The following is a 26,602-nucleotide window of genomic DNA, read 5'->3' as shown; positions in this document are numbered from 1 at the left end:
CCGACCTGCTGTGGCACTCCACTTGATACCAGATGCCAACTAGGCATTGAGACTATTTCTGTAGTATCTGGCTTTCTGTAGTATCTGGCTGGTGAATCTTGCCCATATGTTCAGGGTTTAGCTGATTGCCATATTTGGGGTCGGGAAGGAATTTTCCTCCAGGGCAGATTGGAGAGGCCCTGGAGGTTTTTCGCCTTCCTCTGTAGCATGGGGCATGGTTGACTTGAGGGAGGCTTCTCTGCTCCTTGAAGTCTTTGAACCATGATTTAAGGACTTCAATAGCTCAGACATAGGTGAGGTTTTTCATAGGAATGGGTGGGTGAGATTCTGTGGCCTGCGCTGTGCAGGAGGTCGGACAAGATGATCAGAATGGTCCCTTCTGACCTTAGTATCTATGAATCTATGAGACATTGATCGCTACCCATTGAACTCAACGATCTAGCCAGCTTTCTATCCACCTTATAGTCCATTCATCCACTTCATACTTCTTTAACTTGCTGGTAAGGCTACTGTGGGAGACCATATCAAAAGCTTTGCTAAAGTCAAGATATATCACATCCACTGCTTTCCCCATATCTTCAAGCTTCTCAACATGTTCCTTTCCTCTGATAAAGCCTTCCCTTTCCAAACTCTTAACAGGCCTTTGCTAAAATATTTTCTGCTTTGTTTATCTGAATTATCTCCATCATCAAACACTTTTATTTACAACCTAAAAGTACAAACTTTCACTTCTTGTGGTAATATGCTGCCTCTTGGATGCATCAATTTTATTTCTAAATGTTAGAAGAGTCTGAAATAGATATTAGATATCATTACTTGTGTTACTAGCTCTTTAATAGAGTCTTAAGACTAAATAATGACAATATCGCTAACATACCAGAGATTATAGCTTCTGCTTCCAATAAAGTTAACACCTCCCTCATAACCATTAAGAACAATGTACATTAGCATTTTGAACAATTGCAAAGATATTAAACAGCTCTGCTAAACTTCTTTTCCAATGTCAGAACATCTTATTGTACCTTTTGTTACTGTGACTACTGCTACAATTTAAATTGCACTTTAAGTTGACCAAATGTGGAGGAAAATAGCTTCTCTAGAGCGTTCCATGATCAGCTTAATGAAACCTTTTTGTAACCCATACAATTATATCAACTCTTTTATGCCTTTGTTTCTTCTGTAAGTATCTGAAGACTGAATACCTGAACCTGTATTCCATTACTTGGCATGAATCCTATTTTTCTTTCTTTACCTGCAATCTCTCTCTATAGCCCAGTAAAATATATCATTTGCACTAGAAATAAGAGGATTTTTTTTTGCTAATCAATACAAGTCATTCTATTCTAATTGTTTGGAAAGGTAATGAATAGCAACCTGGACTATGATTGGGGACTAACTCATGATCAATTACTCCAATATTTATATTGATTGCATGGCTAACTAGTGTTAATCAATAGCTTTTTCTCCTTATGCTTAAATTATTATTATGAACTACTGTGATTGTTTTGAATGAATGTGATGAACACGAATTTTGTATGGCTTGGTATGTCTCCATTTGCTAGAGGATTCTGGGAGCAGGATTCTCTTAGCATCGGACAGGTGGTGTGGAAATTTACCGAGAGTGTTGAATTTCACTTAATGATTAATTGAGGCTCTATCCATGCATGTTTTAACATGAGACTTTGAAACATGTCAGCCAATTGACCAACTCACAAAGAAAAGAAAATGCAAAAACACGTGATCAGCGGGCTTGGTACAGGTTGACCCAGGTCAAAATAACGCCTTTTGGGTGACACTGCATGAGGAGCTCAAGTGAATGATTGATGAGAGGGTAAACATCAACTGATCTTTGGTCTCTGTTTTGCAGTCTCTTAAAATATTAATTAGAAAAACCAGTAATGAAATGCCCACAGGGCACATTTCTGGGACATGTGAATCTTCTGAGAACAAGAGGTATAAATGCTAAGCAGAGTAAGTTAGTTAGTAGTTCCCCAATTAACATCTGAAGTGGTCTGTGACGCTGTAAGACAGAGAGCCTCAGGGTTACCAAGACCTGCTTTGGGGGACATTTGACAGACCAAGTACTTGAGAGGGGAAGAGAATAGAGGAAAAGAAGTCTTCATCTAGGACTGGTAGCTATACCTGCTTTGTTTGCCAATCAGGATACTGTGTAAGGCCGACATAGTTACTGAGGGTTTATGCTTGGAGAATTGAAGCTTATTAGGGAGACATTTTATATAACCTTTTACTGCTTGTGTGATTCTCTCTCAAATAAATTGCCGTGCACTGAGCAAATTGAATCCGAATTTTCATTGGCACTGGTAACAATCTGCCTCACTGTGGGCCATTAAAGATCTGTTTCAACAAGTATTCCGGTAACTCACAACTGATATGTATGCATATTAAGGAGTTTACCTCAGACCAGGAAGTTAAAGTCAAATATTTGGAACATAAAGATTAATTTTATGCAACACCAATAATAGAACAACTGTATTATAGTATGTGGAATCATATCCCTGTCAAGAAAGCATGTGTGCATGCATGGTGGACATGGGATAAGAGGCAGGGCATGTCTCTCTAACATGAAACAAAAGAACTTAACAAGCAAGACAAAAGTAGTCTCTCTTCCAAGTTACATGCCCATTGATCCATCACAAATGGGATGTGTCCAGAGTGACACAAAACCGAGGCAAGTTAAAAATACTGGCACAAGAAGATTACAGAGATACCAAAGCATAAAGAAGCCAAATGATGCATTGGCCGAAGTCTGGAGATCCAGTATATAATTGTATATGAATGTATGTAAGACGGACCAGGTTCACAGATTTCTTCTGATGATGAACAGGACTTCTCTGTCCAATAAGTCCCAGAGGATTTGGTTGAGTAAACTCTAAGCCCCTTCAAAGCTACCATCCCATTAGCTCTCTAGGCTTATTTAATGTAGTTATAGATGAGGGGAGAGCTGACGTCTTTATGCACATGGACCTTGACAGGGAAGCACCAGGCCATTCCTAGACTCACTTTCTTCAAATTGAGGAGTTCTAGGTCAACCTCAGGTGCCTGTGAGCAAGAGGAGACATTTGGAACTATGTCTGGAAACTACGTTTCCCCACGCTGGGAAAAACAGAAAATCTCTTGGAAATCTACCGTCTTTAACATGCTGGCTGCCCAAGTTCCCCAAACTCTGTGCTGTAGGGGAGAGCAAGTGAAAAAAGAAAAAATATGAAGCAATAGTTCAGACAATAAAGTAGCAAAAAGTCAGTCACTGAGGTCTTCCTGCAGGTTGGTAAGATGAGCAAATTGGAGCCACTATTGTCAGCTTCAGCTTCGCAGAGACAAAGACTTTTGACTGGAAGTTGGTAGTAGGGAACCCTTAATTCACTCACTTTGAGAACTCTAGTTTCCTGCATCTCTAAAGTAAAGAGATGCAACCCAAATATGATGGAACAGTGGACATTCCACTCAGTAGTAACACTGAGTTTTGCTCCAATTGTAGGGCCTGATATTTTCCCCTAAAAGTGCTGGCACAGTAAATCCAGTATTGCCTGGATAATTCCTGCTTGAAACAGAAATTTCAGTGAATAACACAATTTCCCAGTGCTAGAGATTCTTTAGAGCAGACTGATTTCTCAATAAGGGAGTAAACCAGCAATCATGGATATTCGTAAAAATAACCAATTATTCATTAATTTTTTCTCAATCTCATTGCCTCCAATTATGATTTTATTGCTTCTTGGCTTGGTGGAATAGTTTCTTGCTTTGACGTCTTCTGTGAAATTTCTGACTAAAATCAACCAACAAAGGGGGCTGCCGTTTCTAACATCACTTCACACTTTTCATTCAATTATATTATTATTATTTGTATTGCAGTAATGCCTTGGGCTAGATGCTGTGAAAACACAGAACAAAAAAGATGGTACTTCCCCAAAGCATTTACAGCCTAGAGTGTTTCATTGCCCTTTTGCAGCCCTGGCTAATTTCAATGCCTTTTGAGCGGCTAGGCTGTAGACTCCTTGTCTTTGTAGTGTTACACTTTCCTTGCAGATAATTGCTGCATTGTATGACCTGCAAAAGTGTAGTATACAGTACCTTCCTCCTCTTTAAGAGCATGTCAGCACTACATGCCCGTGTCTCTCTCTCTCTCTCCAGCCCACTCAGATGTTTTCCACTTTAAGGTGAAAATAAGCAACTATTTTGATATAAAATTAATTCTCTCAGATTTATTTTGAGATTGAACCTGAATTGTTGTTAAGTATAGTATTTCAGATGAATGTTGTGTCAGCCTGTAACTGAGTCAGTGTCAACTTCACAAGTGGTTCATCTCTTCTGAAAAATAATACAATCAACTTGGCTCCTGAAGTCAAGCACAGAATTTTCTGCTGTTGGTATGTAAGCTGTTTTGGAGTTTTATATATTTAATATAATTTTGGAGAATCAATTATTCTGAGTCAGTGTTAACAGCTCAGCCATTCCATTTTTACAAAAATGGGTAAATTTCCTAATACTGTACATTCTAATCAAAAGCCTGTAATCTACTTTAGCACTGACAGCCTAGTCATCAGTAGCTCACATTTTGGCACTGCATAATACATTCGTATAGTTAACTATATAACTCTTCAATGTCAGCATTCTTGCCTGCTGTAGAAGGTTTGAATGATGTTCAAATTCAGTAGAGCACACTGAAGAAATTGGAAGGATAGTATTTCGGCAGTTTAATCGAAAACAGCTAGTTTGATTAATAACCAACATTGATGTTGCCATATAATGTATGACTGCTGCATTTCAATCACTAGATTTTCTTATTCTGGTTTAGAAATTAAACTGGTTATCTTGAAAACTTCAGGCTATTAATTTATATAAAGACATTGAGAAATTCTATTTGAAATTAAAAATAATTCCCTATCAAAGAGAACACACACTTGGAATACACATTCAAAATTGTGAAAGCACATCTCAACATTAGTGATTCTAGTAATGTTCTTAATTTCAGTGTTTACTGATTCTATTTACTCAAGAATCCACTCATGGTTTCCATATTCTAAAAAATCCACATAATGGGAGTTTCTTTCCTACTTATGTAAATTAGAGTGTAACTGGAGTCACTTTGTATATTGTAAGTGTAAAGGGAAATCCTGCTTCTACATGTCTGGCAATTTTACCACTGATGTTAGATACTAGGAGTTCCTTATACCCCTAGTGAAAATAAGATACTAAACATGGGAAAGGATGTCAGAATCTGACTTTATCTTGAAATTCCAGTCAGAAGAAGTTATTAATCTTTTGGGGTCTGCATACATGCTACTAGGAAAGTTGTTTCATGACTCTGAAGAATAGGAGTCACTTAAGAGTTCTTTTATTATTTTGTTTTGGCACTGAGCTCTTAAATGTGTAGGTAAATGCATTGGGTCTATCTAAATTTCCTCCGTTTCACAGGTGCCTTTGGAAAAATAGAGGCATAAAACAAAGCAGTATTTTCCTCTGGTGTGTTTATCTTCTCCAGTAGACAAATGCCCAGGTCAGGATTTTTAAAAGTGGGTCATGATTTTGGGTGCTTTAATTTGTTGGGTGCTCAACTTTAAACCCCTTAAATGGACAGGATTTTCAAAGTGCTCAATAGACGTGTGTAGAGGATTGAAGTGCTGTTTCACAGAGGACTTGAAATTTTGAAATCGCTTCATTCTGAACTGGAATAAAACTGAAAAATATTCTGACTGAAAATCCCCATATTGTTTTGTTCGGGTTGATCGACAAGTTTCATTTAGTTTTTGACTATTTTGTATTACATTACACATTAAAATTTTAACAAATTCTAAAAAAAAAAAAAAAAAGAGTAATTTCAAAATCAAAATGTTTTATTCCAAAAATAAAAGAATCCTGTGGCCCTGCCTGTGTGTGTGGTGCTTTTCCACACAGATGTCAGAGTTGTTTCAGAGTAGCAACTGTGTTAGTCTGTATTCGCAAAAAGAAAAGGAGTACCTGTGGCACCTTAGAGACTAACAAATTTATTTGAGCAAAAGCTTTCGTGAGCTACAGCTCACTTCATCGGATGCATTTGGTGGAAAATATAGAGGGGAAATTGATATACACACACAGAGAACATAAAACAATGGGTTTATCATACACACTGTAAGGAGAGTGATCACTTAAGATAAGCCATCACAAGCAGCGGGGGAGGGAAGGAGGAAAACCTTTCATGGTGACAAGCAAGGTAGGCTAATTCCAGCAGTTAACAAGAACATCTGAGGAACAGTGGCGGGTGGGGTGGGGGGGAGAAAACATGGGGAAATAGTTTTACTTTGTGTAATGACTCATCCATTCCCAGTCTCTATTCAAGCCTAAGTTAATTGTATCCAGTTTGCAAATTAATTCCAATTCAGCAGTCTCTCGCTGGAGTCTGTTTTTGAAGTTTTTTTGTTGAAGGATAGCTACCCTCAGGTCTGTAATCGAGTGACAGGAGAGATTGAAGTGTTCTCCAACTGGTTTTTGAATGTTATAATTCTTGACGTCTGATTTGTGTCCATTTATTCTTTTACGTAGAGACTGTCCAGTTTGACCAATGTACATGGCAAAGGGGCATTGCTGGCACATGATGGCATATATCACATTGGTAGATGTGCAGGTGAATGAGCCTCTGATAGTGTGGCTGATGTGATTAGGCCCTATGATGGTGTCCCCTGAATAGATATGTGGACAGAGTTGGCAACGGGCTTTGTTGCAAGGATAGTGGTCCTGTTGTGTGGTGTGTGGTTGCTGGTGAGTATTTGCTTCAGGTTGGGGGGCTGTCTGTAAGCAAGGAGTGGCCTGTCTCCCAAGATCTGTGAGAGTGATGGGTCGTCCTTCAGGATAGGTTGTAGATCCTTGATGATGCGTTGGAGAGGTTTTAGTTGGGGGCTGAAGGTGATGGCTAGTGGCTTTCTGTTATTTTCTTTGTTGGGCCTGTCCTGTAGTAGGTGACTTCTGGGTACTCTTCTGGCTCTGTCAATCTGTTTCTTCACTTCAGCAGGTGGGTATTGTAGTTGTAGGAATGCATGATAGAGATCTTGTAGGTGATTGTCTCTGTCTGAGGGGTTGGAGCAAATGCGATTATATTGTAGAGCTTGGCTGTAGACAATGGATCGTGTGGTATGATCTGGATGAAAGCTAGAGGCATGTAGGTAGGAATAGCGGTCAGTAGGTTTCCGATATAGGGTGGTGTTTATGTGACCATCGCTTATTAGCACCGTAGTGTCCAAGAAGTGGATCTCTTGTGTGGACTGGTCCAGGCTGAGGTTGATGGTGGGATGGAAATTGTTGAAATCATGGTGGAATTCCTCAAGGGCTTCTTTTCCATGGGTCCAGATGATGAAGATGTCATCAATATAGGGCAAGTAGAGTAGGGGCATTAGGAGATGAGAGCTGAGGAAGCGTTGTTCTAAGTCAGCCATAAAAATGTTGGCATACTGTGGGGCCATGCGGGTACCCATCGCAGTGCCGCTGATTTGAAGGTATACTTTGTCCCCAAATGTGAAATAGTTATGTGTCAGGACAAAGTCACAAAGTTCTGCCACCAGGTTAGCCGTGACAGTATCGGGGATACTGTTCCTGACGGCTTGTAGTCCATCTTTGTGTGGAATGTTGGTGTAGAGGGCTTCTACATCCATAGTGGCTAGGATGGTGTTTTTAGGAAGATCAGCAATGGATTGTAGTTTCCTCAGGAAATCAGTGGTGTCTCGAAGATAGCTGGGAATGCTGGTAACGTAGGGCCTGAGGAGGGAGTCTACATAGCCAGACAATCCTGCTGTCAGGGTGCCAATGCCTGAGATGATGGGGCGTCCAGGATTTCCAGGTTTATGGATCTTGGGTAGCAGATAGAATACCCCAGGTTGGGGTTCTAGGGGTGTGTCTGTGCGGATTTGTGGATGGCATTGTGTTCTGCATGGCTGAGGTTATGGGGCAAGTGATGCTGCTTTTCCACAATTTCAGCCCGTGCACATTGGCGGAAGCACTCTATGTAGAAGTCCACATCACATCAGCCACACAAATCAGCCACACTATCAGAGGTTCATTCATCTGCGCATCTACCAATGTGATATATGGCATCATGTGCCAGCAATGCCCCTCTGCCACGTACATTGGTCAAACTGGACAGTCTCTACATAAAAGAATAAATGGACGCAAATCAGACGTCAAGAATTATAACATTCAAAAACCAGTCGGAGAACACTTCAATCTCTCTGGTCACTCGATTACAGAACTAAGAGTGACTATTCTTCAACAAAAAAAAAACTTAGAGTGGGAGTGGATGGGTCATTACACAAAGCAAAACTATTTCCCCATGTTATTTTCCCTCCCCACCCCCCGCTGTTCCTCAGACGTTCTTGTCAACTGCTGGAAATGGCCCACCTTGATTATTACTACAAAAGGTTTTCTTCCCCACCCCCGCACCCTCCTGCTGGTAATAGCTCATCTTAAGTGATCACTCTCCTTACAGCGTGTATGATAAAACCCATTGTTTCATGTTCTCTGTGTGTGTGTATATATAAATCTCCCCACTGTATTTTCCACTGAATGCATCCGATGAAGTGAGCTGTAGCTCACGAAAGCTTATGCTCAAATAAATTTGTTAGTCTCTAAGGTGCCACAAGTACTCCTTTTCTTTTTGCGAATACAGACTAACATGGCTGCTACTCTGAAACCTGTAATTTGACTGAGTTTCCATTTTTTGTAGGACTCTTTTTTGAGTTTTAGGTCATTGAAGATCTCCTGGTTAAGCCAGGGTGGTCTCTGGCCATACTTCCTATCCTTCCTACACAGTGGGATAGTTTGCTCTTCTGCCCTTAATAATGTCTCTCTGAAAAGCTGCCAACTGTCTTCAATTATTTTTCCACTTAGACTTGCTTCCCATAGGATTTTACCTACCAACTCTCTGAGTTTGCTAAAGTCTGCCTTCTTGAAATCCATTGTCTTTATTGTGCTGTTCGCCCTCCTACCATTCCTTAGAACCATGAACTCTACCATTTCATGATCACATTGATGGATTCCTTCTCTATTGTTCTGTACATTGCATCTCTAGGTCATCCTCTTTCTCTCTTTCAAGGTGGTGTCTATATACTTGCCGTAGAACTTGTGTTGGTGGCTCCTTAAAGTATGTCCTAAACATGTCCATCATTGTATTCTTATCCCTATTTGACACTTTAGATTGATTTGCTTTACCTAGAATTTCTGAAGTTGCAAGAAACTCTTTCCAATGGACTCAGAAGATCTGCAGGCATTTATTTTGGAATGAATTGATCTTATCAGTTTCTTATGTAGGTTTCCTTGACTCTGCTTCAGAAAGGAGGACAGACACGATGACAGAATTAAAGATTCATGCTTTTTGTCAGTGCCAAACATGCCACCTTTTCTAAATCTTTTCAAGGTTTTGAAAGTTGTTTGCTTCTTTTGATATTTATTGCTTGATATCTAGCATATAATCACATATAATTACAAATAGTGTAATTACATCAAAATCCGAAACAAATCCGTGCTAGATGTTCAGTTCCTCTTCTGGCCCCTATGCACTACTCCTACAGTGTAAAGAGGCAGGAAAACTGCCCTAGCAATCCTCACTCGTGTAATGGCCCCTAAAGGGTTGCTATAAGCTAATGAAGGTCAGAGCAGACTTCTGCCAAGGGACAAACTAGCCACATTTCTCTCTCTGTCCACCCAGGTCCTGAAAATAGAATGTAGCTTGGCTGAAATGGAGGAACTGGCCCTCATGAAGAAAACCTTCATTGTGGCATTACAATTTTGGCTTTGTGCCTACAAGTCACTGAGCAACCTCAACCCCCGTGAAGTCAGTGGGTGATGAGGAAATTCAGTACTTTGCAGGATTAGGTTCTATGTCTCTGTAATAACTTCTCCTCTCAAGGTGCTTTGTCCCTAATGAGGGACAAAACTGAACACAATACATCTCCCTCATATTCTTTGTTGAGTTTTCAAACCTAAAGTAACACACTTTATGCCTTTAGTACGAACGAGAACGCATAAGATCATGCACAGGAAGTCAATACAGTATTAATAGTGTCAATGAGAATTCTCTGCAAGCATCAGACCATAGTCAATAATCCCTGGGCCCAGCTGATGGCCCCTTGGGGCTGTGGGCAGCCTATACAGGAGCAGCATTGAAATAGCAACAGGGAGTGGACTAGTTCCTTTAGGCCCAACCAAAGAATCTGGCTCCAATGATCTATTTTACAATTATGCATGCATTACCGTATGATGTTTTTATCTGTATACATACAGACATATGCACACAGACTCATTGTAACAGGGCACTGGGCCTGTTACATCCTCATACACTTTTTATAGCCCTTTAAAACTGAGCGTTGTCATTGTAGGTCACTTGCTTGCGCCTTGTAAGGTGCCCTTCAGGAAGGCTTCCTGCTCTGAGACATAAGAGCATGCAGAGGGATATCCAGGTCAGGGAAAGACTAGAGAGAGGTTGTAAGGCAAAGGGCATAAAAAGGAGATGCTTGCAGGGAGCAGACACTGGCTATTGGGAAGGGCTGGGAAGCCCTGTAGATGTGAGCAAAGGTAAGACCCTGCAGGGCTGTGAGGCTGCTTTGGGATGCATGAGTTTGTTTTGAACCTTTTGTTAATAATGAAAAACCCTGGAAAGAGAATTGGAGCTGTGCCTTCAGAGTGTGATTTCACCTTCCCTGGCTGGTGTTTTCTAATTTGTTTCTAGCCTATTTCTTGGTCTCTAACAGAATCAGATATCATCAAAACAACCTACAACTGGCTTTCTCCTTAACAGCATATTTCATGCACACACAGACTGTTCACTATTATAGTGAATCCAGAACTGACTGTTAACTGCAGTAACTGCCATTGGCTTCTTCTTCAATTCTTCTGGTTAACTAACAACTGAACTGCTGGTGATAACTAAATTTAAGGATTACTGCTTAATCCAGTCAGTGCCGCCCTTCATAATTAATGGTAAAGATAAAACAAACGCAAAGCAGAAACAGGAATACAATTAAGACTGATTTCAGAGTAGCAGCCATGTTAATCTGTATTTGCAAAAAGGAAAGGAATACTTGTGGCACCTTAGAGACTAACAAATTTATTTGACTGTCCTTTGCATGCTGTCTATAGACAGTAAAAAGTATTTTAGTACCCTTTTGGAAGCGATTTGTATGAAAAGTGCTAGGTATTATTATTATTGCAAGAACTGCTAAAAATGATTGATGCTGTTCCATGAGCAACTACACAATTCTTTCTTCAAAGTTTTTCTCCCTGCATAATATTACTGTGTACAGTTTTTACTATGCAAAGACGCATATTAATAGTACTGGCAACCTATTTCTTACAATAAAACCTTATTTAAAATGTTATGAAAAGTAAATACTACATAAGACAACGTTTGAGAAATGAGCTGGAGTTGGAATATCAATTACCTGCTACTACCCTTAAAAACCTACATCTTAGCAAAGAAAGATGAGAGGATTTAAATAATAATAATAATAATAATAACAATAATAAAAAATTCTCAACTCTGCTGGGGATTATAGATCCCTCCTCCCCCACAGACCCAAACCCCAGAAAGTAGAGCAAGATGCATGTGGTAAGCAATGGAGTTACAGCAGAAAAAACAGGTAAATCTATGAGTTATTTCATTTTGTATTTTCCAGCAAGTCACCAATAACCTATTCTTGCTTCCCCCCAAGTTTGTTGCATAGCTAGAAAAAGGGGGTATACAGTTGTTCACTAATCCTCCTTCACTGCCTCATCCGCTGAACTGTAAATTAGAGGGGCAGATGTATCATCTGGGACGTTTTCCAAATGCATTAACTCCTTGGCGCCAGTGATTTCAGTATGCCCATTGCCAGCACTGGCGGTTATGCCCATAAAAACTTAACTCCTGGAGGGAAAGGATTAAGAAATGAGGCACTCAACAGTGGCTGCAGGTTTCTTCAGTCACAATGAACAACTAAAAGAACTATAGTAAATGCCGATGCTTTTCAGTCCCTAATACACTCAAGAGTTTTCCCAAACATCTGCAGACGGTTGTCATGAACAGGACTTGAGAAATGTACACACACTAGCTGGGGGACTAAACATAGCAGTGAGAGGCAGATAAAGACTGGTGATGAAGGTACCCAGTAAGATCTGAATTTGTACATTTGTAACTATATAGCCCAATGGTTTTTAGAATCACATGAACAGTTTCTTCTCATTAATGGCTGACACAGGCTCTCAAGCCACTCCCTGTGCTTTCCGCAATGGACTCCATCTGCCTGCTGTAATCAGTCACCACATCTGATCAACATCACTTCTTGAAGAGCCCTTTGCTTACAAGGCCCCATAAATGCATGGAAACTGCCAGACCCATTTGCAGGATTCAACAGTTGTCTTTAGATCAGAGGATTTCCATGTAGAAACTGAAGTTTTATCAGCCAAATACAGGTCCTTGGAGAATTTTGCTTATGCTCAGATGAAACGATGCAACGAGCAGTTAAGCGATCCTTGATTTAGAGATTAACATAACGTCAAAATCCCCAAGATTCTAAATGTTAAACTCGCCTTATTGACTGCTCCCAAGGTGACGCTTAACTTTAAAGGGTCCCGAGCATCCACAGTTCCAACAGAAGTGAATGGGAGCTGGAAGACCTCAATACTTCTAAATATCAGGCCTTTTCTTCTGGCTACAGCTAATGCAGACTCAGTTATATTTAAGATTTTACCATCACTGCTCATTCAGAAAAACTCTAGGTACTATTTCTTTATCTTATTGTGACAGGTTGCCCCCCTTAGGATGCCACCCGATGAGCTGAGATACTGCTGAGCCTGCCTGTTATGCCAGTTTGGGCAACCTTTTTACCTGTCTTGCTGAGCTAGGCTATTAAGCCGCTTCCAACACACACACAGGCAAGGCCACACCCAATTGCAGAACAAAACAGACACTGAGATCAGTTCTGAGAAGGCTCAGCTTAAGGGACTTGCCCCAGCACACAGATGTCCACCTCCCTTGGAGTGCAGACCCACAGATATATTATGAAATCTGCTTCCTTCCTCAACGTGAAGGGGTAGCAAACAGAACAAAGCAGATTACTAAGCAAATGAAACCAAACATGGAAACTAAGCTAGTTTCACTAAAGAAATTGGTTACAAATAATATTTGTCACCCTAGATATTGTTGCAGGCAGATTACAGAAAGTCTTGAAAGGAAGAGCTAGCTGCCCTGGTCTCCCTCTTGAGACCTCAGGTATTATTACTCACAAGCTAGACACCCTCCCAGCTTGGGCTCAACCCTTCTCCCCTCAGTTCAGTTTTTTGCTTCCAGGTGTTTTTCAGTGTCTCTTTGGATGGGGAGGCAGAGGAGAACCACGATGATGTCACTCCCCTGCCTTATATAGCTCTTGTGTAAGGCGGGAATCCTTTGTCTTCTCGTGGAACATTACTGGCATTCCGAAAGAGGATAAAGGGTATCCAGTACCAGGTGACTTGGATTCATGTCTTTGCATGGCTGTGGCAGTCATAGCTTGTAAGCTGTCTCCAGTGTCCACAGGAAGACTAAACCCTTTCACAGTCCATTGTCTCTGCTAATGGCCCATTAGCCCTGTCTGGCTTTTCCATTGTTGTACCTGAAGGGCTGGTTGCTGGTGACACCCAAAGTAACACATTTGAAATACAGATATATAGTTAATATTCCTAACTTCAGATACAGAAATGATACAGGCATACAAATTGGACAATCACATTCAGTAAATCATAACCTTTCCAATGATATCTCACATGGGGGGGAGGGATAGCTCAGTGGTTTGAGCATTAGCTTGCTAAACCCAGGGTTGTGAGTTCAATCCCTGAGGGGGCCATTTGGGGCAAAAATTGGGGATTGGTCCTGCTTTGAGCAGGGGGTTGGACTAGATGATCTCCTGAGGTCCCTTCCAACCCTGATATTCTATGATTCTATGAGCCATCTGGCATAAAGTATATCTCAGTTATGTCATATTCACATCAAATAATTTCATAAAGAATATGGAGTGAAACGTCACACACTCACTCACAGCATTGCTGCTAGGAGTAGAGATTTAGTGGTTTGGAGCATCTTAAAGTACTTATGTATTCTATGCTGACTTACATCCCATTACATCCCCTTTCTAGTGTGATTGCACCAGGTGTAAATCATTTTAGAATTTGATTGCATGTGTATATGCGTGTATTCTTGTAACTGTGCGTGCAATGTCAGCAATCTAATCTATATTTATTTTCATTTGATGTAGTTCCAACCAATGCCTTAGTTGCACATGCTATTCACATGAAAACATATCAGTTTACGACTTATATTCAACAAACTGAGCCCTGAGTGTGCCCAAAACCTAATTCACAGCATATGGGACACTGTCTCTGGCAGGCTACAGGGACCATAAAGTATTAATTTCTGCAGAAGTTAAAAGTTTAATTTAAAAATAATTGTTTCTAGTCATAATAGTTGCTACTCAGAACCTCTAGGGCAGAGGTGAAACTGACAAGAATCAAGCAGCAGCTTGATAAAGCTAGGGGTAGCAGCAAGTGGTGGGCCTGGAGATATTCATGGAGAAGGAAGATCCCAAATTGAGGTGTTCTCTCCCCCAATCAACCAGTAGGCTCTAGTGGGGTATGTATGGGTAGCATAGTAGTGCAGACCTCCCCACAGCCTTCACAGCATTCAGGAAGCTTTGAAGGCAGATCAGAAGGCTCCTTGTCCCTTTCACTTTGCAGAGGTAGGTGAATATTACATCCCCAAGACAGTTTCGATGAACAGTTCTCTCTGAGAAATCTCTGACCTCTTCACATTGCCAACAGACTGGGTGGCAGGTCGGACTCGGTTCTCATATACGTCAGTGCAAAGTGGGTATAAATGCTATCAAATCAGAATGGCAGCATTTTGCATCCACACGGCACAAGTATAAATTGCAACAACAAGGAGCAAGACAAATAAGGGAGAATCAGAGACACAGTGTTAGCGTTGTCTTGCCCTCAAGCCTGAACATGATAGACGAGCACCTGCAGCAGAAAGCTCGAACTCAAAGCAGAACTCTGCAGTGGGGACATGAAATGTGGCAGGCCAGGAAGAAGTGCAGGCAGGCAATAAAGGAAAGGGCTGTGATCTTCAGCGGGAACATGCAAGCGGTGAGCACCCTACAATCACTCAGACTGACATTGCTCCGTTCCAGGATGAGTATTTCAGCCTGCAACAGATTGAGACCTCTACGTGGGGGCCTCCTTTTAGTCCATTGTAATCTCACAGCCAACACATTCAGTCTCAAAAGAGAAGGGGGTTCATTTTAAACACTAACAGACCATATGCAAAACAGAAATATTAATTACAGCTCTTAAAAATCTGAATGGTTTTATTGAATGTTACACTAATAAAACATTTTCCTGTTTTTAATACTCTTGTGGTATTTTGCCACTCCCCAATTGGACTGGCTTCACTGAATTACATACAGAACAATATCTAGTAATGCCTAGCAACAGAAAGAAACAGGAAGAAATTCCAGCAAAATAAAATATGGCTAGCGAAGTTTATGTAATGGGAAGATAAAAGAAAAACACTGTGATGAACCGGGCTATGTCTGTACAATTTATGAATTGTGATTGATATTGTGAAATTGTATTATGAAACACTGCTGTATTATCAGTGCCCATGCATGCGTGGATCCACCACCGACAAGCCCTGGAAAGTGCACATCAGACAGATACAACAGAAAGTGCTTAGGGCGTAAAGACCCTATTCAGGTGCAAAGATCTGGAAAAGTGGGTGAGCTGCCTCCTTAGAAAACCACTTTAGCTGATTCCTCAAACAAGGAAAATAGGAGCAATGGAAACTTATCAGGAGTAGAACAAGAGACACCAGGTGAACAGAAGGGGTTTAAAAAAAGAAAAACACAGGAATAGAGGAGGCCAAACAGAAAGAGAAAGCATGGGGCAGGAGACAGCAAGGTCTACAGCTGCTTTTTCTGCTCCAGGAACACATGGAAGTTATAAAGTTGGATCAACAGACTGGTGGAGGATTCCCACCAGTGAGTAACACTGAGAGTAACACTGCTTTAGTGGCTCCAACACCTCTTACCAGCCCCCAGAATAGGGATGTATCTGAAGAAAGGGGACATTGCCCCAGTAATCCCTGGATGCCAGAACAACGCCTTTGCAGATTTATGTAAATTGGAGCAGACCTGAAGCTTCTCCAATCTACATCAGAGACTAATCTGTAGAAGAAAGGTAAATAAAGGTGTTCTAAAGCTCCCTTTGTCTCCATTCTCTAGTTATGCTGAGCACAGTTCAAACACAGCCCAAGATCAGGGTTTATTTTGCTGAGGCTGGACTATCATTATTGTCCTGCAATGCTCCTTATACCAGTTGATTCATAGGGGCAGGAGAAGAGCACTGTTAGTGGGACTCTTGACACCTAAAAATCTTTTCAGGCACCTTGCTCTAGCAAATCAGAAAATGAGGAAACATATCTTTCTTGCTGAGGCTTGTCCATCATTTTGTCACCCGCTTTCCCTTCCTCTGGGAAGGTTGCTTACAGAGGGTGAAATACTGGCCAGTTGTGCTATTGACCTCAATGGGCAAGCATTTCACCAAGAGTTCTCTCTCCATCTAAATGCCAAAACGTAAAAGGGGCTAAACTGATGGCCATATGGCAAGAAACAACTTTGCACTCTTGACAAGAAAAGCTAGAGGTGAGAAGGTGTTTTTAGGTTAAAAAAATGTCCTTCTAAGGATTGAAGTGACTGCCTGTTCTCTTCCATGGTGGAAGATCACCCAGCCAAGCAACCCAGGAGTGCTGTGAACAGGGCAGGTCAATGGATCTCCTGGTAGCCTGACTCTAGCCTCTGGAAGTGAGGCTCATCAGTGAAGACTGCCAGCCATGCATTCAGAAAAGATTCTAAAGAAGAAGTTGCTATTTACTCAAATTAAATGATACAGCAGATTTTGTTAACTCGAAGTTCTTGTCTAACAATTTGAGGCATAAGAACTAGTAAGTGTCTAGCCTGTCACCTCTTGAGTCAGTGAAAAATTTAAGTCATCATGTAAAAGAACACACAGTTTAGTAGGGGGGGAACATTGCTGTATCAGTCCCAATTTTTGTAAAGCATGATAATAATCAACATATGGAATACCCAGTCTGAGTTTCCCTTGCTAAAACAGGAAACATCAGAACTTGATAAGTTTATTCCTTTTGTTTCCTAGCATCCTTCTATACACTTTCCTGGTTTCTAACAGAGCCAAACACCATCCAAACAATATACAATCTGCTTACTCATTAACAGCTTATTGCATCAGTAAAATTTGAGTAGGAAGACATGTTTTTTCTATAACAAAAGTTTCGAACTTGATAGTCAGTACCTGTAGTACTAGGGCAAGTAAAGGATCGTCTCATCCATATTCTTCCTTAAGACCTAATGAAAGTTAGAGGACTAGGATTTATTCTCTTGAGCCTCCAATCTCTGATGAAATGTACCATTACCCTGTATTAAGATACCATAAAGATTCTTACAGTTCAGCAGTTCAGTATTGCTCTGTTCCTGTCCCTTAGGCCTTGGTGTACGCACAGTTTTTGTACTAGTGTAACTATGTGGGTCAGGGGTGTGATAGTTTTTTTTTTTTGGTATCAGTGTAGTTATACTGTGAGGTAGGCAGAACAAGTCCCCAGCTCATGCCAAGGCCCGTAGGCCTCACTGAAGGCTGACAAATGCATAGCTGGAAACCAGTCCAGCTCACCTGTGTGTTCGCATTGTTAACACAGGTATTAGATTTATAAACATGTGTTGAGTGTTCAGATTTTATGCGTTAATCTCACTTATAATGTCTGTATGCCATGCTATAGGGTAATATTTAAGTGTTTGCTTCGTGACTATAAAAGTGTTTTCTCTACTACTGTAAACCCTCACAGTCAGGAGAGAAGCATTACCAAGTGTGAAATACTAGTTTACCACAAGAGGTGTCATCTCCTCTCCAACAAAAGAAGGCCCATAGACACCAGATAAATCAATATGGAACATCAGTGGACAAAAGACTTTGTTGATTGCTTCCCCCATACCCATGAAGAGGAGAGACTTGCACAAAGATTCATCCCAGCACAGCTTGAGCTCTGGGGGAAGGGACTCAAAATACCGGTCAAGAAGAAATTATCCCTATCCTCCAGATGTTAATTATCCTTCTAGTTAGAAAATTTTCCTAATATCTAAACTAAATCTCCCTTGCTGCAGATTGAGCAGATTATTTCTCAACCTACCTATTGATTCTAATCCCACAGGAGACCCAATCTACATGACTGGGAGGTAGAAAACCATAAAGCAAACTTCTGAAAGAGAGGCCTCTCATGCCCTGATACCCTTATTTCAGGTTTCCCAGTTGCATATGATGGTGTGAATTTTCAGGTGACAACTTCTTCTTTGTGCCAATATGCCTAGAGAAGCCAACTTTAACAGAACTTAAAAATGGATCAAAGAGGCAAATCCATCATGAGTAAAGAAAAAAATATCAAGATCTGCCAAAATCTGCACAATAATAAGTCATCCAACATTACCCCACAGTTCAAAGATTCAAACCTTGAGAGATCCAATCACACAAACAAGAATGAGAACCCCATCTGGGCAACATCATCGAAAGAAAGAAAGAAAGCCCCCACAATTAAAAGGAAATGGCAGGACTTTATATACTGCCCCCCCTCCAGTCACATGGTGGTGAGGTCCTCTTTAGAGCAGGGCTTCCAATTGCAAGTGTCAGGTGGGTCAGCAGTGATTTAAACTATTGAACTATTTTCTTTGGCTGGCATTTTGGTATCTCTCTCCCATTGAAATTCCATGGTAGCTGAGTGCCTAGTGCCCGTAGGCCCCTTTGAAAATTCCAGCCACAATAATAACTGTGTCACAGATATCACTTGCTTTGTAAAACGAGAAGACGACACTGCAGCTTCCCCATCCACCCATTCAACCTGATCTTTTGATCTAGACTACTGAAAGTAAAACATAGATCATAAACTTGCTAACAAGTAGCTTTACCCTTTCACTCACTGGTGCTTTTATGGTGCCTTTCTGTTTTTACATCTATACAGATGGGTGTTTTGGAAAATGAGACATTAAAACAGAAATAGGAAAGCTTTTTTAGCCCATTTTACTAATTAATATGTCAGAGCTCATAAAGAAGAACTCATCAGCTTTTCACCAGTACTGCATCATCTTAAAGAGCTGTGTCAGCAAGGACTTCAGCAGACAGTCAATACATATTAAAAGAATTTCAAGCAGTAAATCAAAATAGAAAAAGAAAATGGGGAAAAAAGGAAAATAAAACACAAATAGCTGTAAGCTACCAGTACATAATTTGGGTCTTTTTATAAAATCAAGAAAGGGCTTTTTTTTTTCTACATCAACAGGATCTTGTAAATAATATCTTCCTCCTCCTCCTGTTATTGTTCTTCTAGTGAAAGAAAATGAAAAAGACAAGTTTAAGGAAGAGTTCATACAAAACTGAACTAATATTCTCCGGGTTTTGACCATTTGTGTCTTTCACATTTTTAAAGAGGCACTGCTTGTGTCACTCTCCCTCTCAACTTTAATAAATTTAAATAAATTTGTTAGTCTCTAAGGTGTCACAAGTACTCCTTTCCTCTCAACTTTGTTATCACTGAGATTTAAAGAATGAAAAAGTTTACTATGCTAAGCACAAGGGGAGGGGGAGATAAGGAAACACTCCTGCCTTCCTGAAGGAATTTTGAGGACACCCCAATGCCCACACTTTGCAGATCCAGGTTTTTTCCAGGGCAAACTAAATGGGACATGTCAACACACTGGTTCAGGGATTTTTCTCTTTCCACTGCAATGAGCAGAAGTTTCTGCAGAAAACATCTGCAATTCTAAGAACGTAGGTAGGTTTTGCAGTAGCTTCATTCTCAGACAGGCCACGCGAACAATGAAGATGCACAATGCCACAATAACCAGAATGTATAGTCATACTATTCTTGTTTGTGGTGCATGTGAGTGAGACAGAGGCACCTGCGGAGACATACCTTCCAATAGGAATGCTTCAGTCCTGGGGAAATCCAGGGACGTTTCTAAAGGTACGTATTTTCATTAGAGAATTAAAAAAAAGACTACTCTTTGTGGGTGAAATATACCAGGAAATAGAAATAGGAGGCTATAGCTACACATGCTTCTAATGCCTTGCCTTGGGATGTAGCTCTGAGAAAACAGTTGCCTAGACAGAGGTAGACCTAGGAAACCAAAATGTGCTATCACTTCTACCCAGTAACTAGTAAATACCGTCTATACTGTAACTAGATCAAAGGGCAAGACTAAAGGATGGAAGTGTTTTCCATCCACTAGACACCAGAAGGCTTTTTCCTTCGAGAGAGTTATTGAAGCACACATCTCATAGAACTTGTCATGCTGAAAAAGAAAAGGGATAATTGCATTGATTGTCAGTATGTGATAATTAATTCACTAGAGAAATATGTTTAATTTCCTGAAGTCTAGGATGAGGTGGAATCTCTGCTTTTTGCAATGAGAAAATAACAGGCTGTTTGCTCCCTGCAGCAGAAATGGCTACAGTTTCTTAACAGTTTCTCATAAAAGGGAAACCTAGGAAGGGTATCAGAGTAGCAGCCGTGTTAGTCTGTATTCGCAAAAAGAAAAGGAGTACTTGTGGCACCTTAGAGACTAACAAATTTATTAGAGCATAAGCTTTCGTGAGCTACAGCTCACTTCATCGGATGCAAATTTGTTAGTCTCTAAGGTGCCACAAGTACTCCTTTTCTTCTAGGAAGGGTATGTGATAGAAGATGAAACAGAAAAGTATAGCCCTGGTCTTTCAACCTTTAAGACCCAAAAGTCTGAAGTGACAGAATGTGTCAGGCAAACAGAAACAGTATGAAAATAACTCCATGATCTTGAGCAAATTTCAAATATGACTATTTGCATGGGACAATGCAGGAAGGTGCTTAAGAATTTGAAAGGAGGAGTCTGGTGCTTTTTGTTTGTTTGGTTTGGTTTTTTGAAGAGTGGTTTAGGCAATACTAGACGCTGGTATCCATGGGGAAAAAGTGCTCTTCAATCCTCTGCTGACAGAGTTGCTTTCCATGTTGAGGTCAGATAAATCCAAAGGATAGCAGTTGCTTGTCTCCCTAAAATTGGCAAAAATATATAATCCCCCCCAACAATAAAAGATTTGGGACGGCTGCATCTTTCATTAGGTCATCTATAGAGAATCTGGAGAAGGGCATGTAAAGAAAATTGGAAGTGCTGCTTAGGAACCTGATATTCTAGGTTATTAGCACCTTTTAGCAGCTGATTGCCAACAAGTTATGATCTCAACAGGCTCTGTTCCAGTGTTCAGTGATAGGAAGACCCTCTGTTTATCCTTGGCAAACTGAATGATGTTGCAATATTTGTGAACCTTCTCCTGACTGGAGAAAAGGTTCACACCCAAAGACCTTTCAATCTGATGAGTCATTTTTAGAAGGTTTTTCATACCCAAAGGAGAAGCAGCTGAAAGAAAATGTTCCCCCCTCAGCTGTAGGAACAGGACATATGAGCTGATCCTCCAGTTTCAGAAAGAATATTTGAGGTACACAGACAAGAGGAGGAAGCCAGAGGAAGAATTTAAAGGGAGCTTACCCTAAATTAAGGAAATGGTCTTCAAGTATGGAATGCCTAAATCAGAGAGCTATATGTTAACAAAGCTACAGCAGATATGTAAGACATATAAGAAGCCCTTTGCTTCTTGTCCTTTCCTCAGAGGTGAAAAACAATCATTTTTCTCCCTCCTCTTTGTAACGATATTTTATGTACTTGAAAACTTATGTCTCCTCTCAGTCTTCTCTTCTCCAGACTAAACAAACCCAATTTTTTCAATCTTTCCTCATAGATCATGTTTTCTAGGCCTTTAATCATTTTTGTTGTTCCTCTCTGGACTTTCTCCAATTTGTTCACATCTTTTCTGAAATGTGGCACCCAGAACTAGACACAATATTCCAGTTGAGGCCTAATCAGCATGGAGTAGAGCAGAAGAATTACTTCTTGCGTCTTGCTTACAACGTTCCTGTTAATACACCCGAGAATGTTTGCTTTTTTTGCAACAATGTTACACTGTTGACTTATATTTAGCTTGTGATTCACTATGACCCCCCAGATCCCGTTCTGTAGTACTTCTTACTCCTTCCTAGGCAGTCATTTCCCATTTTGTGTGTGCAGCTGACGGTTCCTTCTTAAGTGGAGTACACTGCATTTGTCCTTATTGAATGTCATCTATTTACTTCAGACTGTTTCTCCAGTTTGTCCAGATCATTTTGAATTTTAATCCTATCCTCCAAAGCACTTGCAACGCCTCCCAGCTTGGTATCGTCCGCAAACTTTATAAGTGTACTCTCTATGCCATTATCTAAATCACTGATGAAGATACTGAAGAGAACTGGACCCAGAACTGATCCCTGCAGGGCCTCAGTTGATATGCCTTTCCAGCTTGACTATGAACCACTGATGATTAATCTCTGGGAATGGTTTTCCAACCAGTGTTGCACCCACATTATAATAGTTCCATCTAGGTTGCATTTCCCTAGTTTGTTTATGAGACGGTCATGCGAGACAGTTCTAAAGTCAAGATATACCATGTCTACTGCTTCCCCCCATCCACAAGGCTTGTTACCGTAATAAAGCAACTGCATCTTGTATAGTATTGCAACTTGTTTTACAGAATTGTTATTACAAGACTTTATGGTAACACTGCTGGATATAAACCTTCATTGCTAACAAATATAGATCTTAAGCAGTTTAAGAAAAAATGGATTCTTTCATTAGTATAGTCATACTGAAAGAACAACTTCTGCAGATGATTAAATGGGAATGAAAAAACAATAGTCAAATCTTAAGTAGGGTTGTCTATCTTCAGTATTTCAGACTGTGAGAGTGGAAAACTGAAATTCTTCCAGGAGGACAAAGAGAATGAGACATTTATATTGTTCACAATGTACACTGTTTAAGTGCCTACATTGGCACGTGAAAAGGTTACAGGTTTTGTCCTTTACTTATTTTAACTTACACGCTACTCAGTGTTTAATAGATATATTTTTAAAGAAACCCTTATTGCTTTTCCTGCAAGCGATCCCAGCCTATGTATTCGCAAAAAGAAAAGGAGTACTTGTGGCACCTTAGAGACTAACAAATTTATTAGAGCATAAGCTTTCGTGAGCTACAGCTCACTTCATCGGAATGCATCCGATGAAGTGGGCTGTAGCTCACGAAAGCTTATGCTCTAATAAATTTGTTAGTCTCTAAGGTGCCACAAGTACTCCTTTTCTTTTTGCAGATACAGACTAACACGGCTGCTACTCTGAAACCAGCCTATGTATGCAACTACATATACTGCCAAGCAATAAGTAAGCCTTAATTTATCACTGTGGAAGTGAAGTTATGCATTAATTTGCAAACCTTTCAGCCACTACAGTTGCTATAAGCAAGATCCATCTGTTGCTCAAAAATTGGCTGTTTTTTCAGGGAAGGGCAGGTGAAGTTAGGTGCAAGAAAGTTCTTACCTTGTTTGTGTCCAGCCAATGAACTAACCTGGCTTTCATCTGCCACTGGAGGAGACAAAGAGAGACAGAGATCAGAAATTCCTTTAAAACCAGTAGTCTTTGAAATAATTTCGGACACATGATATACTAATTTTTGAGTTTGTAATGGTTTGCATAAAAGGCTTTTTTTCTCTGATCCACCTGGGATACCTCAGAGACCTAGCACCTGATCCAAAGCCTGTTGAATTCAATGGAATGACTGCTTCGGGGTTTAGTGAGCCATGGATCAGGCCCATAGCATTTCTACATTCGAAGTTCAGTTGTGGGCAGGGCAACTGATTTTGTAAATACCATATTTTGTCAGAAAAATCATAGGACTTTAGAAAATTGTAACATTTTCAGGGCAGAGGCCACAATCCTGGGAAAGAATCCACAAGCGGGGACTCTCATATCTGCATGAAGTCCCCCTGAAGTCAATGGATTCTGTGCAGGCATCAGGTCTCCTGGAAGCAGATCCCTTTGTAGAATCTGTGCTCTTTTATGTTATGAAAAAAAAACTGGTTTATAACTCATGTCTTTACAGTCTACATCATCTTGAAAAGAATGGATCTATATAGTCATATCAGTTTGCATACAGAATAAATAGTGGAGAACTATTTCTAAACTTAACAAAAACTGTAATTTTGCATAGTAAGTATACTTCAGTTTATTATCCTATATCTTATGAAACTAATTAAAACTTTCTCCCAGAAGCTTGTGTGGAAAAACCAATCACCTTTCCTTAAAAATAATTTTATGCAAAAGAACAAGTGCTAATGTAATGTTAAGGCTCATGAATCAAGCAGAGAAATGAGCATTAAGGCTGATAACTTATCCTTAACTCTACCTGCCTAGCCACCTCTTTGGACTTATGCCTGGTCTCCCTTTACAGCATAATAGATTGTCAAGTCATACAAAATATAATACAAACTGGTATTTATTATACAACCTTCCCTGTTGCGACTACCACTAAAAAGTCAATGTTTACCCACAGTTGCAGGGAAGACCACAGTAAGACCTGTAATTCAATAGAAACTTCCTATTCTCTCTATGCAGAAAAACTGTAGAATCTTAGATACCACTGTGTGGTAAATGACTAAACTGAATAGCAACTACTGTACAATAAGTTGTAGTATCGTATGTAGCAGTCAGACCTGGCTTGACGTTTAAGTCTCAATGGAGATCTAAAAGGAAGGTAAATATCATCCCAGTTTTATAAATGGGAAATAGAGGAACAGACTGGTAAAGTGTCTTGCCCAAAGTCAACCTGAAAGTCAGCATCAGATTCAGCATTAGAATCCAGGTCGTCTGATGCACAGGGCCATGATCAAGTCACTAGACCACTATGTCCCCCACACTCTCAACACACACCGCCGCATTCCTCATCAGTAAAACGACAATTTAATTTGGACTACTTTATGGGGAGAGACTCTAGGTTAGATATAGTCCCAGTCATTTTTCACAAGAGAGCTTACAGCGGCACATCTGTACCAATGCAGCTGTAACATTGCTCATGATGTAGCCCCTTTATGTGGATGGGCGAGAGCTCTCCCGTCGACATAATTTAACCGCCCCAATGAGCAGCGCTAGCCATGTCAGCGGGACAAGCTCTCCCACCAACAAAGTGCTGTACGCACCGTGCTTGTGTCGGTGTAACTTAGGTTGCTCAGGGGTGTGTTTTTTGCTGAAATAAGTGGTAGTGTAGCCAGGCCCAAGTAATCTTTGTACATTTCTGTACAAGTGCAAAGTATTGTGGAGGCCAGGCCAGAGTGGGAATGGAACACAAAAAGAGGTCTGGGTTCCAGGGCTTGTGCTCATTCTTTGAGGGCATATGGTCTCTGGAGGAGATGAGAGTCAGACACACATTTCACTACCCAGTTAAACAGCCCCCAGAACTCAAAAAGACTGGAAATGAGTTTCCTGCATGATATTTCAAACTTTGCCCCCCAAAATATCTACCTTCAAGCTGAAAGTAAGCATGGAAAACTTCAGTCCCAAAGGTTAATGTTTTGACAAGTTATGATTGTGTGAAAACAAGGGATTATAATGGAAACTGATTTGCAACCTTAATTATAGCAATCACTAATGGCAACCGCTATAATATATGGTAATTACCTGAAGCAGGCTGTATTACAGTACATGGTAACTATAAAAAAAACCAAGATACCAAGATTCATAGATTTTTTTTTTAAAAACTCTGTTGATGATTGGATTTGCTGGAGACAGGTTTATATTATTAAAAGGCATACACCCATATAACGGAAGCATACTTTACATACTGGCTTCACACACAAAAATTAGATTTTAATATTGGAGAGGAAAAGAAAGAGTGAAATGATTATAAACTGAAAAATTTTACAAAAATATACAGTCAGCTTGCCCTTTGTCTTTGAGAAACTGGTTTAAACATTCTCCAGACTTAACTGGGAAACACACTTCAGTCATAATTTCAGCTTTTGTTCATAACTTTACATATAATGTGATAAACAAGCACTTTACCGTGATATTACTAATCAGCAAGTTATGACTTTTCAAATGATATCTCACAAGGCACAGATTGTACAAAGATTATTACAATAGTGTGCAGGGTGTGAATAAAGGGGTGTATTCCATCATAATGCCTCACATCTAAGTAATATAAAAAAATTTAATAAGCTGAGTACTGCACAATGAAAACATTCATTTTTCACTTGCGTTCTTTTTTCCTCAGCAAGGCGTAGCCACATGGAAAGTTTTATTTTTAAACTTCAGCCACTGTTGGAATATCTCTGCAGAAAGGCATCTGTTATTTTTTTTTTAAAGTTGGGGGAGGGAAATCCCTCTCTCCACATCAGTACTAACTTAATAATGGCTGGATTATTTTTGAAGAAACATTTAGAGAAGAAATTACCTTTGAAATCATAAAGACTAACCATGGAAAGTTTCAGCCCAAGAGGAAAATGCTTGAAAATGTTCTGAGCATCTCAAGACAGCAATGAATACAGAAAACTTCAGACAGTACAAAAATTTAACTATAACTTTCCCTAATGAGACTGCTATATATAC

At 40.1% G+C, this 26,602-nt stretch overlaps 1 protein-coding gene and 1 long non-coding RNA gene across 5 annotated transcripts in view; one reads left to right on the top strand and one right to left on the bottom strand.

Moving 5' to 3' along the window:
- PARD3B (par-3 family cell polarity regulator beta) overlaps nucleotides 1-26,602 on the bottom strand; it is a 644,857-nt gene that overhangs the window by 212,085 nt on the left and 406,170 nt on the right. For all 4 annotated transcript variants that reach the window (XM_038422313.2, XM_043505627.1, XM_038422315.2 and 1 more), the window contains one exon: nucleotides 23,540-23,584. In XM_038422313.2, the coding sequence (XP_038278241.1) occupies nucleotides 23,540-23,584 (45 nt within the window). The remainder of the gene's footprint in view (nucleotides 1-23,539; nucleotides 23,585-26,602) is intronic.
- LOC122458185 lies at nucleotides 1,961-26,385 on the top strand. Its single transcript, XR_006278091.1, has 2 exons — nucleotides 1,961-3,282; nucleotides 26,268-26,385. It is a non-coding gene; the product is annotated as an uncharacterized LOC122458185 (long non-coding RNA).

This window comes from Dermochelys coriacea, chromosome 11 (genome assembly GCF_009764565.3).
Source record: "Dermochelys coriacea isolate rDerCor1 chromosome 11, rDerCor1.pri.v4, whole genome shotgun sequence".
Taxonomy (NCBI): domain Eukaryota; kingdom Metazoa; phylum Chordata; order Testudines; family Dermochelyidae; genus Dermochelys; species Dermochelys coriacea.
Note: the sequence above shows the minus strand (reverse complement) of the source record. Positions and strands in the feature narration are given on the sequence as shown.